An 18,643-nucleotide genomic window follows, 5' to 3' on the forward strand; every position below is an offset into this window, starting at 1 on the left:
AACGATATCCACCATCTCTCTCCAGTCAGCCTAAACTTGGTGCTGTTTTTGAGGGAGAAAATATTCAGGAAAATGATCACCACACGCAGGTAACTGTAGGCAGTCTGAACAGCAGCAGACCCTTCTCCAGAGCAGGAACAGCTCTGACTTGAAAAAAAAAAACCAAACCAAAACACCCCACCTAAAAAAATCCCAGAAACAAAAACCCCACCACCACCACAACTAAAAGTAAAAACCCCACAAACCCCCCACAAATCCACGTGCTCCCTTTATCAGGGGGCGTTTATAAATTAGTTCCTGCAGAGAAGTTCTTGAAAATTACATAGATGACAAATAACCACATAGTTTCAAGAACCTTTATACATCATCTTTTTTAATTAGATTAGCTTTACAAGCAACTTGAGAGCTCTTTCATAATGAACACTGCTTTTCAAATTACACAACTTTATAGGCAACCTGTAAATGAATCCTGAATTTCTTTGCCTGCTATAGATAAAGGTCTCGTATTTTACAGCCGGCTAACATCATGAATAAAAATAGCATTATGAAGCTTTATCTTCAACCAGGACTAGACACATACAGATCATAAGACAGTTTAAAAAATAGTTTCCAAACAAGGACCTGCTTGGTGATGCTCAAGACTGAATATTCAACCGACGTGAAATGAACAGTTTCTGAAGGACACGGTAGAAATGGCTGACCTGATTGGTTGACCCTATTGTAACGACTTACATGGCGTGAGAAATTAAGCACTTTTTAAACCTGTCTGGCAAGCACAAACCTACGGTGTGATTCGGATTTGATAGGCCAGCTGCAGAAGTTTGAATGACAGAGGGACTGAAATGCGTTCAAAGGCTTACGCTCACGTTTCCAGAAGAAAAACCAACCAAACCTCCGTTAAAGTAGGACTAAAGAGGATGAAGTAGAAGAGGTGGCTTTTTTGCTTGGTTCATTGGTGGCCTAAATGCACTGCAGACCAGACAGTAACGAAGATTTGCGCTCCTTGGCCAGGTTGGCAGAGGCACTTACAGTAAAGGTATCCTGTCTGTTTTTCTGGGAAGGAAAGAGGAAGAGAACGGTAAAGGGCAAGAACTTCACTAAAAAAAAGGAAAAGCGAAACCAAAATGAAACTGGGATTTCTGTTGGTTCTCCTAAATGATATACTGGTACTGAATTTTTTTCCCCTTTCTGTCAGTTTGTTACTAAACAATTAGCTTTTTCATGTTTTACATGAACAATAGTAATCTTTTTAATAAAAAATTACTGAGCTTTCCATAGAAAAGGTCTCTAATTGAATACAAACTATACAGATGCTAAAATTGTCACAAGTTGTAATATATACAGAAATATTTCTGTACACTCACATTCTTTTGGCTAAGTAAGGAAACAAGGGACAGATAGAAAACTGCAGTGGGTAAGCTGATCAACCCCCAGACTCCTGCAAACACGAAAGCTGTCTCAAGTAAGCTTAAGTATGATTAAGTAAGGAAACCAGGGACAGATAGAAAACTGCAGTGAGTTAGTTGATCAACACCCAAACTCCTGTAAATATAAATGCTGTCTTTCATAGGTTTGCTTTTGTTTTCTCAAGCTTTTAAAGCTCAGAAAAAAAAGAAAGAAGAAAAAAAGGAAAAAAAAGAAAATCAGTGTCCAAACCATCCATTTCTTAAAAATAAGAATATCAAAGTTTCTGCACATCTCGCTTTTATTCCAATGTGTCCCTTGATAAAATGAAGACAATGTAAAGGAACATAAAAGTTTTCTTACTAAATATCTACCTCAGCATTGATCGAAGGGCAGTGCCCTTTCGGGGAAATCCTTCAGCACAGCGAAAACCTAAAGATGTATTGCACAAGGAGCCTACAGTGATGCACTTCAGCTTCAGCGTGCCGACCATCTCCTTGATACTATATAATAGATCAAGGTGTCAACTTACAGACTGCACGGGACACCAACATTTGATGAGGAAATTAAAAAAAAAAAGTTAATTTTAGATATTCTATTAACTTATATACAAAGGAAAGGGGGGTGGCAAGTATTCTTTAGAAAAGGGAGAAAGCTCAAACGTTTCTGTCAAGTACGTAAGGAGGTTCTGGGTACCTCTAATAGCCTAGGAAAGCCCTTGTGTATTCTTGTAACTTGATGGTATTTACCAGGTCCCCAAAGCCAACGACAGCAACCGATAGTGTCAAGTTCACTTAGTGCCAGTCACTTAAAAAAAACAAAACAAACAAACCAAAAAATACCAAACCAAAACAAAAAACCAAACCAAAAGACAAAGAAGAGACAGAAACTTCCCCTCTGTGGATTCAACATACAAAACCACAAACTGAATGTTACTAATAGCGAGATACTGATTTGCTTCTGTTAATAAGGTTCAAGAAGACGTAGTCAAAAAACAATACAGCAGCAATCTTTAAAAGTTAAGATTAGCGTGAGATATGATATAAAACAATCAGGTTTTTAGCTGGTAATTAAAGTGCTCCTTTTCTGACTTAAGGTGTAAAGAAAATTAAAGTGATTATCAGTTACTGGCAACCCTTACATTAAATTAGGTCTTTCATGGCAGAGGAGAACAGTATGAACAGTTTTACAAAAATAGATCCATGTTATTTTGGAGAATACTGTAATTTTTTTTTTTCCTTTTTTTTTCAGTTTTTCTATTTTTTTTTTTTAAGACTCAATTTTGATAAACTGTACCTGGTCATACAAAAATTACCCAAAATTCAAACTTTTACCATATAAAAAAAGGGAGAGATGAATTGGATTCAGCTGGATGACAGGTCTGGCAAAATATAAGGATGAACAAATTCTATGTAGGGCACTTCTTTACGTCCAGATGCATATGCTGTTTCTTACTGATTGCTTATCTTCTTCACATAAGCAGTCACAGGCCTGGAGTCACAATCACATAGTACGATGCTTCAGCAGTCAAAGAATCTTCTATTCGATGCAACATTGAAACACTGTTTGCTTCTTTATGAAAACGTTGGTTTGTTGTTGATTTTCCTTTATCTTGTTATTCACATTCAAAAGTTAATAGATAGCATCAAGATTTATCAGGGAGAATAGCACGGGGAGTTGCTAAATCAAAGGCTTATAAAACGTCTTTCCCAACTGAGTCAGAAGGTTTATTAAGTTCGACCCTCACACCTTTTTCACCTGCAGAAATATGAAGAGAAGGAAACTGGTATTATTTTCCAGCATTTACCACAGTATAGCCTGTAGAACTGCCACATCACTTTCCAGATTACTTCTGAGAGAGTACTTTGAAGGTTACCTAGTACATCTGATCTAGCAAGATACATATTTTTCTATACATGCTCTGTATAGTTAACGAGCCGTGGTTACACATCATCTCCGAAAGCGGGCATTTATCTGGCTGCCCAAGTAGAAACACGGGATACTTCACATCTTATGTGCAGTTTTAAATAAATCATTTCAGCCTCTACATGCAAAGGTAAGCTTTAAGAACGGCCACTTGAGAATCTGAGGATATAATCTATTAACCTGGATCAGAATATCCGGAGTTTCTGGGTATTTACCTTTGTAGAGAAATACTGAGGGATTTCTAAATGCAATGTTCCATTTGACTTGCTGCTAAAAAATAAGCCAAATCAAACCAAACCCATGCCTCTTCTGCCCTTTTCTCTAAAAAATGACCCTCAGGTACCCTCCAAAAAGTTTGACTATCAAAATGTTAACAGACACAGTATCCCACACTGAAGAAACACTCGCACGTATTCTGCATGGCTTTAGACTGACACAAAGCCAAAAATTAATAGTTTTCTATTTTATGACATTTTATTCTATAATTCTGTATTTTTAGTATCAGCGGACTATAAAAAGCACCTTGCACAATTCTTCCTGCAGATACAGAGCCAAGAATGCAATCTGAAGTGCAAACGGAACTGGCACCACAACAAGACGATAACACAAATCAATTAGAGGGCAAACCAATAACCAGAATTTAAGCAACCCCTCCAACCCAGCCTGCCTTCCTTCAGTGCCCGCAGGTCAGGGGGACCCTGGAGAGGGAGGGGGCCGGGGGGGAACACCTCCCCTGCAGACACGAGCCCACCCAAACGGCTTCCCTGCACCCCTTGGGAAGAGCAGTGGCCTCACGGCTCGGATCCCCGCGCTTCTCCCCAAGCCCGGCAGCGGCTCCGCCGCTCTCACGGCTCCCGAAATGCAGAGAAGTCCCCGGCTGCGCCACGGCCGACCGATCCGAAACGCAGCTTTCGCCGCCGTCAGACGGCTCCGGGGCTACGGCCGAGCTCCCGACGCCTAACGGCGACGAACGGAAATCTCACTGGGAAATGAGGAGCCCGTGTCTTCGGCAGCACTGGTTTCAGAGCTGCTGATGAGATCCCAGAGAAAGTGGCCCTGTGTGTGTGTGCACCCGTGGCAAACCTGATTTCGGTTTAAACCACTACAACAGACAAAATCGCGACGGCAGCTACAAGCATGACAGAAGTCCTGGACTGTTTCTCCTTAGAATGCTAATTTGAACAGGAAAATTAGATCAACTTCCTCTGGAGGCAGAAGCCAGAAAAGGAAAACAGATGCGAGGTATGAGGAATTGGAGCGGGGGACGTAACTCTGTTCTTTGATTGCAGAATTTAGTTTTAGGCTTTTCTGATACAGAGATTCTAGTCCAGTTCACTTGTATTAAACCGTTTCCAGGGCTCCCAGTTTGGCAGTGCCTCCCAGTCTCTGCTGTATTTATCCTCCACACCTCACAGGGAGACAAAGCCAGGGAGAAGCCGTATCCTGCAGGTAAAAATACCGAGCAGGCTCAGGTCTGGGGGGAAGCGTGAGCAGGACGAGGCACTGCCCGGCACTTCCCGAGCCACTGCCCAGCAGCTCAGCCACCAGTCCCCTCCCCTGTGAACCCTGCCTCTGAGTTATGCTGGTTTTCTGCCCCTTTTTGTGCACAGGGTCAGCCAAGCAGGCAAGGCTGGACTACTTAAGTTTTTCTTCCAGGGTGGGAAAAAAAAAAATAAAAATACAAGAACACAGAAGATATTAACAAGAGATTACCTGTTAGATATTTTACTTTAGCTCGTGCTCTTTCATCTGCATCAAAATACCACACTGTTATTGCGTACCTAGGGAAACGGATGGAAAAAGAACTCCTGAACGATGAAGGAAAAAAAACAAACAGTGAAGCACTTTGACACAAAACACAACCGAAACGAGCTGACACCTCGGCAGTCTGACGGAAGAAAAGGTTTCATAAAGCACAAAGCAAGCAGGTTTTTTTCTGTTAGCAGGTATAATGTCTGAACGCTGAAAGGGTGACAGCAACGCTGTCAGTTTAGGCTGCTTTTTCCTGATGAGTTGCTATGACAGTTCTTGCCCAGGACCTGTAACACAGTCTCTGTCCGTATCACCTTGCCCTGTAACCTCATCTCTTACTTTACTCGGGCAAGTCCATCACTGAGTCACACTGCAAGAACCTCTTTTCATGGACATTTGCCATAAGGGAAAATTAACTACCCCTTCTTACACAGCTCCCAGTGGTCGTAGAGGATTTAAATATGAAACAACAGCTATTGAGCAAAGACTCTGAGGACCTTTAGTAAATGGCATTTCACCCTCTGACTCTGCTCCGAGCACGAAGCAGCGGGGAGAGCGGTACAGCCTCCCAAAAGGCTGCAAGAGGACGTGCCGATGGCAGGGTCAAGCTGCTTCTTGCAAAGGTACTTGTGTTATCTCAGGGCTCTGGCCATCCAAAGGCGTTGTGACATGGGCAACGGGCAGTCTGGCTCAAGGACTGCAGTCATTTACCTGCTGATGCTATCTGGAAACGCCGCTCACGATGTGCAGGCAGTGAATGCTGGTACCTTTAGCATCATCCACTGCCCTACAAAGGGGATATCAAGTTCACCTTGACTCAGACTGGGAGCAACTCCTCTTAACACCCCAGAGAAAGAAAACATTTGTGTATCAATGCTCCTTTCCGCCCCACAGCCCTGCTCCCAATTCCCAAACTAGAATGCGGTGGCTTGGTTTGAAAATGACTGTTTTCTAACTCCTCCCTCCCAACAAGAGGGGACACAAAAGTGAAGTACCCAGTCCATCTCTGTACCACAGTAAGGTGCTAAGGACAAAGGGAAGGGAGGAGAGCGTGAAGCTGTTGCAGAGAAAGTGAGGACAACAGCCCCTGGGTAAGGTGGGGTCTGCTTACGGCTCTGTGTGCTCCTACCCAGTTCTGCCAAGTACACGCTCAGAAACTTCTGGTGTTCCCAGTCCTCCCTCCCACCCACCCAAGAGGATGTTTGCTCCAAAATAAGAGATCAGACATCGGTACAAACTCAGCAGCAGCACACTTCAGCACAGCAGAAGCTTAATCAATCAGCAGTAAAAAAAAAAAAAACACCTTTCTCATCATAGTTCAGCGGGCATTGTAGATGGAAAGACCTGGGAGCGGGTCATAATTCATAGTGTCACCCATTTCTCATTAGGATTTGCTCATCCCTTGATAAAAGAGGCATCATGCAATATAGAGAGAGCCCACAAGTCCTACCTTGTAGCAAATGCTGGCTGTACTTCGTGAGGGTTGCGGCGATCAGACCAGAAGAATAGCAGTCTATCAAATTTGGGTTCAATATCAGCGAATTGGGCTTTACCTTCTGGAAATATCCGAAGGATGCCTCCACTTACCTACAAATTAAATATTAAATATCACATCTGAAAATACTTCAGACACTTGGAGCTGAAACAAAAGCCTTTATCAGGCTACAGAAATTGTGAACCTACGGCTTTTCTGCCAATACATTTCTGTGACCAAAAACGTTTTGCACATTATTCACCCAGTCATTTCCGAATGCTTGCAAATATTAAGCCTCCATTCATGTTGAAGTAAAAAGCTGTGGGTTTGGACTGGCTGCTTTTCAGCCGCATTACTTCCTTGCAAAAAATGGACAACACTAACCGATATTACACAGGTGGCTAAAAATATGCCAATACAGATGAGAGAAACATTTATTTCACATCCCAGCTTCCCCCTTTCCCATTACAGAGGCTGTTCCACTTCGCAGCAGCACACGTTTATGTCAGGTTTCTGTAACTAGGGTGAGGAAAGACCAGGAACCTTCCAACTAAAGCCTGACTATGTACTACTCCTGGTCAATTTAGATCTCTTCCAGGCTTTGAAACACAGTCGGGACTTACTTATGCATGCCTAGAAAACAGCACAAGTAGGTAGGGTTATTTATTTTTAGGTCACCAGGTGGGGTTAATTATTTTTTAAGTCACATTCTTCCTACTGCAGGTATTGATATCGTTAAATCTAACTATAGATAGCCACCAAATCTAACTATAGATAGGCACCATAAGCCTTCATGGGCAAGTCACAACAGTGCAAGTACTAACAAGGTAAATTGATATAAATGACTTTTTCAATTGTGATCTAAATCAGCGAACAAGAAGTGACAATTTAGGTCAATTTGTTCTACTAAAGAAAGTTTGAGCTTCTTTCTTTGCTAACCAATGTAGCTGGTAATATATTAATTTGCAATTTAAAATAGCTTTTGCAGGAAACTAAATACCTTTGTACCTGAATTAAATATTCAGGTAGTAAATTTTTCACAGTTACTGTGACAATGCAGTTTCCTTGACTTCTACACTCTGGTATGTATTAATTTTTTTTTTTTCAGGAGAGAAACCGTAAATCAACTAAAAATACCGCAAACCTGCATTTTAAGATGTTCAGTCCAACCAGCACACTTATACGCGAAGATGCTATCACGGCAAAAAAGGCTAGCAATTTATTTTCTAATTGAAGGATCAAACTTGACATTTCAAAGTCAGAAGCAGAAAGCTTCAGGTGCATCCATTTCTGACTCAGCTTTCAGATCTACCAGTTTTATGCAAGTATGTTACCAGTCTTGTTGTTTCATCCAGCTCTTATAAGAAATGGACAGCGCTCAAGAAAAGGGAAAAAAAAGAAAGAAAAAAAAGAAAGAAAAAAAAGAAAGAAAAAAAAAGAAAGAAAAAAAAAAGAAAGAAAAAAAAAAGAAAGAAAAAAGAGAAAGAAAAAAAAAAGAAAGAAAAAAAAAGAAAGAAAAAACCCTCTCAGCTGCAACCTGTATTATCCATATCTGGTGCGCCCAATTCACAGAAACCAACCACTTATGTGCTCTTCCACATGCTACTTCCTAAGTGCGACAGAAGTATCAGTAGTTTTACCTTTTTCTCCATATACAAAAAGAACAAACTTCTCCACAGCTAACTGCAACTGCACAGCAACCAAGGAATAAACAGAGCGGTCTCTGCATTACTCTCCCGTGCTTTCAGTACAGCCAGCTAGCTACGCCCATTCTTCCCATCTACCTCATCCCACTGAATCGCTAAGAAAATCCTTCTTAAAAAGTTAGCCAGTATATTATGGAGAGTTTTGAGTCACTGGTAGTAAACTCTTAGGCGACGTGAACTGTGTTATAAATCCTTATCTATTCTATACCCTGTATCTACAATGATACAAAGACTTGTGCTGCTTTGAGCTATACTGATACAGCAACAACCCTAACACTTGGCTTAGATGAAACAGCTCCCAAGCCACAGCATCTTTCTTTTTCTAAGCATACTCAATTAAGTAATCTAGTTGCACAAACAGTAAACTCCAGATTCAACAGCAATATAACGAGAAAAAATCTAAAACCTATTATCTCAATTCTCTTTCAAATATGCTTTATTTACTCTTTGTGTACGTGTGTGTGTGGGGGGTGTTTACCATACAAATAATGTACATTAAGTTGCATAATTAGATGTTTATGAAACTTGGACAGCAGCAGATACTTTTTTATATATATAATTAGGAAGCATATATGAAAGACATGCAACTTTCCTTCAGTCTCACTGTCAAGGAGGTCCTGCTGGCATCATTCCAAACCTTGAAGGTCAATGCCTCATCTCTGCTCTCACTAACAGCCGAATCAGGGGGGCAAAGGGTGCCCGCACTTAACACAATGTAAGAACACAACCAAGGCACAGAAATCAGGATGTGACCAAAGGCCTGTAGCAAAGGTGCATTAGCAAGTGTACGTAAAAAAGTTACAGAAATTCTAACATACCTTGGCATCCCAGTCTTTATTAAGATAATATATACACGTAACACATCTTCCGTCTCCATTTGGATTATCAACATGGCGCACGTATCCCGTTCCGTTGCCTGGATAACAAGCCACCATAGCCTAGAGTCAAAGAATCAAACACAATAATTAATTTTATCTGGGGGGGAGAGGGGGAAAAAGTCTACATTTCATCCTTGTTAATTCCTAAGTAATTCATACATAAGCAACAGAATTAAGTTAGAAATAATGGGAAAAGATTTTTTGTAATCTGTTTTCTTTTTAGTTGAAAACTGGTTGTGACCACGAACAGCTGTCTGCAACGAAGGCATGAAACGCTCCGAGAGGAACACTGCTAATTAAGGTGCGGAAGGTGGGGCTGCTCCCGCGTTGTGACTAATCCTTCAGACTTCCCTCCCTGGAACGAAACACAGGAGATGAAACATGTCTTGTGTATAATTAAGTAGCGTGTGCTTCTCCTGGTGATAAGAATACTCCTTTTCCAGACTCAAGCAGCGGCAAACTCTACTTTTAGGAGACTTTTTAGACAAGACCATTAGCCCATCTTACTCAATCACTCCAAGGGCATTCTTGGGCTCGTGTTTTGTCCTGCACATAGGAGGTCTTTGAACTTTTATTGAAACAAGCCTACATGTACAACAAAAACATCCTTTTTAGTCAAGAAGTGAGAAATTGAAAACAGACACCGAACAGTAATCTGCAATAACCTCCCGACATCAAACGCTTCCCAGCACAGCAGCGTATTTAACTTCCCATGCCGCACTGAGCTCGGCTGACTTGAAAGACCCCGAGAAGGTGGTTGGGTTTCTGAGTCTTCAGCCGTGCGGATGTGCGTGTGAAATGAGCTGGCCACCTCGCTGAGGGATGGCCCCATCAGCTACTGCTTCACACGGCCACCTTGTCGTAAGGCACATCCCCGGACCTCCACGCGCTTGCTGGAAATAGGAACCGTTTCAGGTTTTTGAAAGAGATCAGAACAAAGTTTTCCAGGCCAACTGGATGTGTTGGAGCGGGTCCAGAGGAGGGCCACGAAGATGATCAGAGAGCTGGAGTACCTCCCCTGTGAGGACAGGCTGAGGGAGTTGGGGCTGTTCAGCCTGGAGAAGAAAAGGCTCCGGGGTGACCTTAGAGCAGCTGCCAGTGCCTGGAGGGGCCTACAGGAAGGATGGAGAGGGACTTTCCACAAGGGTGTGGAGTGATAGGACATGGGGGAACGGCTCTAAACTAAAAGAGGGCAGATTTAGATTAGATATTAGGAAGAAATTCTTCACCCTGAGGGTGGTGAGGCCCTGGCCCAGGTTGCCCAGAGAAGCTGTGGCTGCCCCCTCCCTGGCAGGGTTCAAGGCCAGGTTGGATGGAGCTCTGAGCACCCTGGTCTGGTGGAAGATGTCCCTGCTCAAGGCAGGGGGGTTGGAACCAGATGATCTTTAAGTTCCCTTCCAATCCAAACCATTCTATGATTCTAAGTCATCCACTGCCACCTCAGTACTCAGATGCCTGCAGTGACAATTTCCTATCCTCCTAACGTGAATTTACAAGAAATGCCAAAAAGTGAGTTTCTATCAACAATCCAATCCACTACCAAGCTCAATGCACATCTACTGTCTAAAAAACCCCACTTTTAAACTCAATCAGTCCTGTCTAGGTTCAGCCTGCTTAAGTCAGAATTTAAAGTCAGACCTCTGGATTGCAAACTTTCACCTCTCTTAGGTAAAATATCAAAAATAAGTTTTCCCAATAAAATGTTAACTGTGAAAATGTAACCTGTCAGATTAAAGGTATTTGAAATCCAACAATTTCAGTGCATTTTTTTTCTTCATACAGATAATTTTAACTTCCCCCCCTTTAAATGTTAACAAGTAAAGCTTTCCATAGTTTGCATTACTTGCAAGAAACTATTTCTCAGCCTGCTCAAAGCACAAAGTACTTGCAGCTCAATCAGTAAAATTTTTGTAAATCACATGTAATCAGAATTGATTTTGCTATAGCAGCAAACATTTAAAGATCTTTATTCCCATATATACTCTACTAAGGGAAGAAACAATTTTTTGGTAGCCCCTTCTAGGCAGAAATCAGAACACAGTATTTGCCAAACAGTAGCACCATGGTTATAAAAAAACCCCTAAAAACTAAGCTAAACTTCACTCACATGAGATGGAAGTGACTACGCTGCACTAAAGTACTTGGAACTACAAAATTCAAATATACTTGTAATATTGAGATTAGGCACTTGAGCTTCTCAACCCATCTACTGTAATCATAGTGTAGTCATCATTACAGGTCTTGCGTTATGTACACATATTACATGTATCAAGCAACGTGACCTAATATTTGGCAAAGTCATTACTTATCAGTTTTGCTGCAGGAAGATAAACCCACAAAAAATCAAAACAGTGAGTTAAAGATACCAAATAATGTAATCAGGGTTCTGTAATTTCCTTTCTTACGGAGAAAAGAGGAACAAAACAAAAGTGAAGCGGGCTGGAAGAGGAAGGTATTTGGTTTCCACTGAAAGCTGACCCTCTCGGAACAGGTCCCACGTACCACGTAAACCCTATTAAGCTCTCATGGAGCACGAGCAGTGCTCAAAGCAGGTCCAGGTCCAATCCAAATAGCACTCCTAATAACAGGAAAGTTTTAATTCAGAGGGTTTTGCTGAGAAGTATTGTGCATATTAAACCTTGACATTCTTGCTGAACACTCGCATGAAACAGCTACTAAAACTCATTCAGAATGAAGAAAACGTTGAGACTGAGCAGCTAAAGCAATGTCAATTCTCACTGCGATCACGAGGAGTTAGACCCAGATACGAAAAGGTCTTCAGGCACGTAAATGACCTAAATGAGCTAAAAAACCTAGTGTTAAAAGTTCAGGGTGGCTCCCAGGTCTCTCTGGCCCATACAGGGTTTTTTTCAAGGGCGCATTTGCTTGCCGTCTGTTCCTCAAAAAGATAATTTTGCAGTTCGAGAAGCACACATTTGCATCTTACTGCTACAGTTTCCTTTATAAGGTACTGAAATGGATACTTCTTCTCTTTGCTGAAGGGAAATCAAGAAAGGAATATTTAACATCAACGTTTCTGAAGAAACAGAGGACCAGCAGCGCTTTTTGGAAAGTCTGGGGAAACACCAGTTGTCATCAAGTCCACATAAAGAGCAGCCTTATTCAACGTCAGAAGCATTTCACACAAGCATTTGAGCCTGCAATACTGCCAGTGTCTAAAAAAAGCCCTTGTTTTTTGCCTGTAGAGCCTGCAACGTCTGCTATCATCGACTGCAAGAGACGAGAAACAGTTTCGCTGCGATAACTTATCTAATGTGTATTTGTTATAACAGTAAGAATGACTCAGCCTGGAGCGGCAAACTGGATAGCAAACAAATTCACGAACTGGCCAGCGCAGCATAACGTACACTGCTCTTGCCAGTGAGTGGGACAATTCCCTCTCCCCAGTTGAACTCTGATAAGGAAAGTCACAGAACTTCAAGATTTACTGGACGTGGGGAATATATTGCTCTGTGAAACGGTACGAAGCGAGCTCGTGTCAGACTGTCATCTACCGCAGGATTACCCCCATCGAGAGGACAAAAATGTGACCCAGGCAAACAGCGAAGCCCCACACTTTTGTTGTTTTCACATTTTACAGCATGAATACGCAAGCAAATACACGTATGCCAAGCAGAGAGAAAATCCTGAGGCTGTGGCTTTTTTTTTTTTAACACCGTTGATGGCCATCAAGAGACCCAGGCATCCAAGACCAGAATGTCCAAGATTCCTTAACTTTTTAGACTATGAACACTAAAGCTGGCAGCTCTCCAAAACCGAGCGCTACCCGTCTCAACAGTTCTCCCGTAGAAGTAAGCGGTGAATTCAGCTCAAGGCATCGCTTGCATTTTCTTAACAGACAAAGAGGTCTCCCCTTCCGCGCTTCTCGGGCATTACAATTTTTAAGCATTCAGTAATCTTCATTTCTGCAAAGGATGCATTGAAGTCACACGCTGGACTTGTTCACTCACTGGACTCCTGTGCCAACGCTTTTAATATCAACCTTCCTTAACCCAGCAGCACTCTCCTCCAGCCCCAGCGCTGCCCTGAGGCTCTCTGGAACTGGTGAGTGAGCCAAGAAGCACGGAAGCGCCTTCGCCGCTCCACAACCCGCCCAGCTCGCGCCGATTATCGCACCCAAGTGCTGGCACACTCGGGAAGCTGCTGATCGCTCCTTCACATACAGATGTTCTACTCAGAAATGTCTAACCTCGGAAACTTTACTTTAGTCCATCAGCCCAAATCAGCAACATTAAGTTGTTAACCAGAGATATTTTGCTAAGAATCAGCATCTTTAGTGTGTCAGCCATTACTCTAATTAACAATTAAGTGCACGAAGGTAATATCAGAGGGACTAATCCGTAGCCCATATGGTTTTCTTCACTGTGTAAAGCGGCCTGAGCTACGACACACAGCCCTGGGGGCCACAGCACATGGGTGCAGCTGAAAATGGGATTCACCTGGGAGCAGCCTCGATCGCCTTCACAGAGAAGCACGACAGCCTCACCCACACATAAACAGGGATGACTTAGAATCATAGAATGGTGTGGGTTGGAAGGGACCTTAGAGATCATCTGGTTCCAACTCCCCTGCCATGAGCAGGGACATGTTCCACCAGCCCAGGGTGCTCAGAGCTCCATCCAGCCTGGCCTTGAACCCTGCCAGGGAGGGGGCAGCCACAGCTTCTCTGGGCAACCTGGGCCAGTGCCTCACCACCCTCATGGTGAAGAATTTCTCCCTAATATCTCATCTAAATCTGCCCTCTTTTAGTTTAGAGCCGTTCCCCCTTGTCCTATCACTACACACCCTTGTGAAAAGGGTAAACAGACCAAAGCTTCTTCCTCTACCCTCTCTGTTCCTCATACAGCTGGATACCTGCAAGTTTAGGTATTGTCCCTTAAAAAAAATGAAGCAATAATGGCAAACTCTTAGGAAAGAGTAGAAAATACCAGCTATGTGACAACGTAAAATTCTTTAAGGTAGAAAAAAAAAAACCCAAATCACAAACATAAAATGGAAAGAGGACACGTGTTCTGTCATATTAATTTATCAATGTAAAATAACTTTATTGTTTAGCTCAGATTAAAGAAAGCTGCATCAGTCAAGGATATGTCACTTTTGCTGTTTGCTGAAGGAACTGCAAATCTCAGTGAGCAAAACAAGATGTCGAAACGCAAGACCGATGACTTCCTACCAAAATTTATCAGATGCTCTCACAAAGGCTTCACTGGAAATCCTTGGCATGCATCATCTGACAGATTATTTCATTATTATGAAAGAAAAAAAACCACAGACCGCTGGAATGAAGAACCAAAGAAAAGGAAGAAAAAAAAAAATCTGACTTGTCCCTGTTTGGGCCCTCTGTGATGTATTTCTAGTCCAAGAATTTGTTCACCCCTGACAAACAGCAGTCCTGAGGAAATACATTTCAGTTTAAGCACAGGTCAGCCCAAGACTTAACACAAGGTGTACAAAATAACAATCAAATTGAAGGAACAAAGACTGCACTGGCACCACCCGGTGTGAGCAGCGTCAAGATTACCGACTTCAACACGCGAGTGCAGTACAGCTTGGCTTGGATTCGTAACTCTTCTCCTGCAAACTCTTCACCCCCAGAGACAGAAACTTGCAACAGAAAGAAAATGTCACCGGGGAGAAACTCCTGTCAGCCTTACCCAAAACAGAGGGAGCTGAAAGGGGTAAAATAAACTCTGGCACACAGCTAATCCAAGTATTTCCACACTAACTTTCCTCTGAGTAAAACTTTATGCTGATATCCTCCACGATCTAGTAGGGCAAGCCTAGAGAACGAAGTCTGCACGCAAGTCAACAGTGTGAAACCAGAAAAGCTGGAGAGAACTACCAGCCCCTGCAAAGCTTCCCTCATTAGAAATCCACACCTTGCAATCATCGCCAACTGGAGAACCTGCAACAGGAAAGCCAACTGCTACTTACAGGCTTAAAAATCAAACAACTGCGTAGTTCACAGATCCCCAGAAGAGAAAGGGCATCTGTAGATTTGAGTTCGAAGCTAACAAAGAAGAGCCCGACACATGGCAGCAGCTTTGAATCACTCATCTCTAAGCCCTCTCTCCTACGTTACCACTACAGCCATTCAACTTGTCTATTGGCAAAGCAGTATGAGCTATTATTTTCTGGTGCATTTTTCTCTTTCGATACAGTGAAACACCTAACTGCAGATTAAAAAAAACCAAACCAAAACCCACAAACCAAAAAACCCAAACAACTAAGAAAAACCCACCCAGCTACTTCAAGCACCAGCTCTGTGGGTCATCTTCTGGCAAGCACAGAGGAAGCTGCTCTTCTAGGGAGGAACAGCCGAAGGCAAGGACGACCAGCGCGGGTGCCCCCTCTCCGGTGGCTGCTGAGGAGAGCAGGAGAAGGTTTTTAGCAGCAAAGTAGGCTTGGCAAAGCTGCCAGCTCTTGAGGTGGCAAAGGGAAGGCAAACTGAACCGAGAACAGAGATGAAAAATGAAGTCGGGTAGGAAGGGAGAGAGGAAAAACTGAGAGCTGACATAGCTGCTTACACTATAAATAGAATCAGCACGCGGCTTTGTGCTTGGATTATGTCTTCCACGAGCTTCTAGGGAGTTCAGAAACCAGCAGTAACCTGACCCACCTCACTCCTTCCCAGGCCTTTCAGCGCAATGGCCAGCACAACATTTCCACTCGCTTTGACACAACCGCATTTCGTCGGCGTACAAAAACCGAGCGACATAGCACACCATCAGCAGTTTGGCACAACAGATCAACACTTCCACCGCGCTGCTCATTTCTAACTTGCCAATCAGCCCTTGGTCTCTCAGCCTGAAGTTCAGAGAAAGCTTTGCCAACCTAGCACTTCAGTGGCAGGCTCTTCAACTCATCTTCAAAGGAACTCATCGCTTTACCCTTGTCTTCACCTTTACGCGACGTTTACGTGCTTACAACACTCACTTCGCCCATCCTAACGAACTGACGCAAACCAGAAGGCAGAAACTTCCACGCTGGTGTGTCCAGCCCAGCACTCCAGGGCCAGAAGATCCGCGTGGAGTTTGGATCCAAACGCCCTGAGTGTAACCAGGGTGCCGCTCAGCAAACAAGCTCAGGTATTTTTCGCTGTAGCTACACGCGGTTTGGTACTCCCCCTTCACCGTTCAATTGCGCTCAACAGAGAGTCCACACAAGGTTGATTTCCAAATATCACTTCTTCCATTCATGCACGTTCACAGGCTCTTGGAAATGCTCACGGGCTCTGGAATCGCTGCAGAAATGTGTGTACAAGTGTGGATAATTCATCAGTTCTTCCAAATGGCATGGGGAAAAAAAACCAGAACTGCAGTTGCTTAAGTCTGATACTCAGGAAATCACTGTGAATGTGGGATGTGCTCACACTTTGATGGATACATCTAATACATAAAAAACTTATAGGACAGAGAAATTCCCTTGAAACGATTAAGAGCCATTATGTTGGGGAAGATGGTGGAGATTCTCGCCGAGGGGACAGAAGACATGTCCCCCGCCCAGAGCCCCGAGGAAAGCAGAGCCATCGGAGAAGGGCATCTCAAAAGCTGAAGCGAGGAGCCACTGAAACCAGTGTTACACACAGACATAACAGGAAGACGTAAAATACACTTCCTAACTCCCAGCTGAAGTCCTGCAGCCCCCACTGCTACTAAACCGAGATAACAAGGTCTAAACATTAACGAGGTTCTCTCTGCTCTCCTGTACCTGAGCTCGTAAAGTTGAGAGTCTCCAGTCTCCAACGGCAAAGAGATGGCTGAGTCAGCTTACAAGCTCGAGGGGAAAAAAATAAAGATTGTATCTTCCTGCACAGTTAACACACTGGCATTTTCCAGGCTGCTAGCCAAGTTAGGTAGGACATTCCTCTTCTCAAAATTGTGCCAGTTTAACCAAAAAGTGCTGTTTAAAACTAAATCAGTGAAACCAGTGCAAATACCCTTGCAGTCCTTCAATGTTATGAAGGTCTAGGTTCCATTTAAGTTAATCTAACTGCTTACTAGGAAAATGAATTAGGAAGATAAAACTGGGTTCAAACCTAAAAAGGTATACAGAGTTGTGCACTGGCTTAAACAGGATATTGAAAAAAAGAGTAAAGTTTATCAAATATATCTCTCAATATAAACAACGTCTTCAAGCCTAAACCACCTGCAATCCCTTAAAAAAAAAGATTTAATATGAATGCATCCAAGCTGTATTAGTGCTTCAAAGCTCCCCTAAGGTTCAACACGACACATTCTGATAGTTTTGATATCAAAATCTACCACAAACTTTAAGAAAAACCCCTAAAAACTAGAAAAAAACCCCAAACAAATCCCCCAGATACAACTAATCAAGGCTTCCCAAAGGCAGCAGATGAAAAGCGCCGTCACCAGGGCCAGAGCGTTTCCTCTTAAAGCCTAGGAGCAAACACAACACTCGCCTTTGCAGCTGCGAGGGGTTTAAAGCATACTTTGATTTCTGTCAGCCTAAATCTGTCTACGTTATGATGAAATAAGCTGACCAACACACTTCAAACAGCTGTTGAATAATGCAAGACGTGTTTGTGGAACTGGCTGGCCTCCCTGGGTAATTCCCCACTCCCGCCGGGAGCAGCAGACTGGTGACTCAGCGTTTGGGCGCTGCACAGGGCAGAGAAGTCAGTCAATCAACACGAATTTTAAGAGTCTGTTTTTAATTTAACACCATAAATCCTCCGAAATGAATAATACCACTTAGAAAATAAGTACTTGGACACTTTTTTCCCCCGAAGGTGGGGCAGAACATTCTGCTCTCGCATGAGACTAGTCAACTGAACGGTTAGTGATGAAACTAGTAAGCAAGAGCGCAGAGAAGCAACGTCCATAAGAACTAAAAATAACACTACAACAAATTACAGCAGTACACTAAAATAGCATGAAGTTAAGTCTCGTTCAGCCACATCACTTAAAATACATTCTGCCAGTAGTTTGTGCACACCAGATTCCCAGAGCCAACCACACTGATGGGTAACACGTGAAAAAGCGTGGTTACCTGTTTTGAGATTACTACATACAATCAGTAAATTTGTTTAGTTGGGTGAGGTCTACCAGACAAACTGAACTTCTATTACCTTAAAAATAAAGCATGGACTCCAGCCCAAACTTCAAAGCTGGAGATTTTTTATACATCTTAATACCAGGAGAGGCTGGGGAGGAAGAAACCCTAAGGATTAAGGGTGGGCAAGCGGTGGTTGATTTTTGCTTTTATTTTTAAACAAAATTTTATTGTAATATCTGTGAAAGTGAATGGCTGAGAGATTTGCCATGCAAAGAATATCACCACTATTCTCTCCCCAAAACTATACATACCGAGAAACCTGCAAGTTCTTCCCTACAGAAGAAACGAAACTGCACGTGATAGTTCTGCTAAATACTAGGAGAGATCTATATAAAAAAGGATTGATTTTAGCTATTTCATTTCTTACTTAAAACTCTAATTTTGTTTCTGTTTCAAGGAGAAAA

The 18,643-nt window shown here is 42.7% G+C and overlaps 1 protein-coding gene across 1 annotated transcript in view; it reads right to left on the bottom strand.

Annotated features, from left to right (window-relative positions):
- Window positions 1-342: 342 nt before the first annotated feature.
- EGLN1 (egl-9 family hypoxia inducible factor 1) overlaps window positions 343-18,643 on the bottom strand; it is a 40,757-nt gene continuing 22,456 nt past the window's right edge. The window contains 4 exon segments of the mRNA XM_075412167.1: window positions 343-3,162; window positions 5,044-5,111; window positions 6,533-6,669; window positions 9,081-9,200. Of these exon segments, the coding sequence (XP_075268282.1) occupies window positions 3,098-3,162; window positions 5,044-5,111; window positions 6,533-6,669; window positions 9,081-9,200 (390 nt within the window). The 3' untranslated portion in view covers window positions 343-3,097.

This window comes from Opisthocomus hoazin, chromosome 2 (assembly GCF_030867145.1).
Source record: "Opisthocomus hoazin isolate bOpiHoa1 chromosome 2, bOpiHoa1.hap1, whole genome shotgun sequence".
Taxonomy (NCBI): domain Eukaryota; kingdom Metazoa; phylum Chordata; class Aves; order Opisthocomiformes; family Opisthocomidae; genus Opisthocomus; species Opisthocomus hoazin.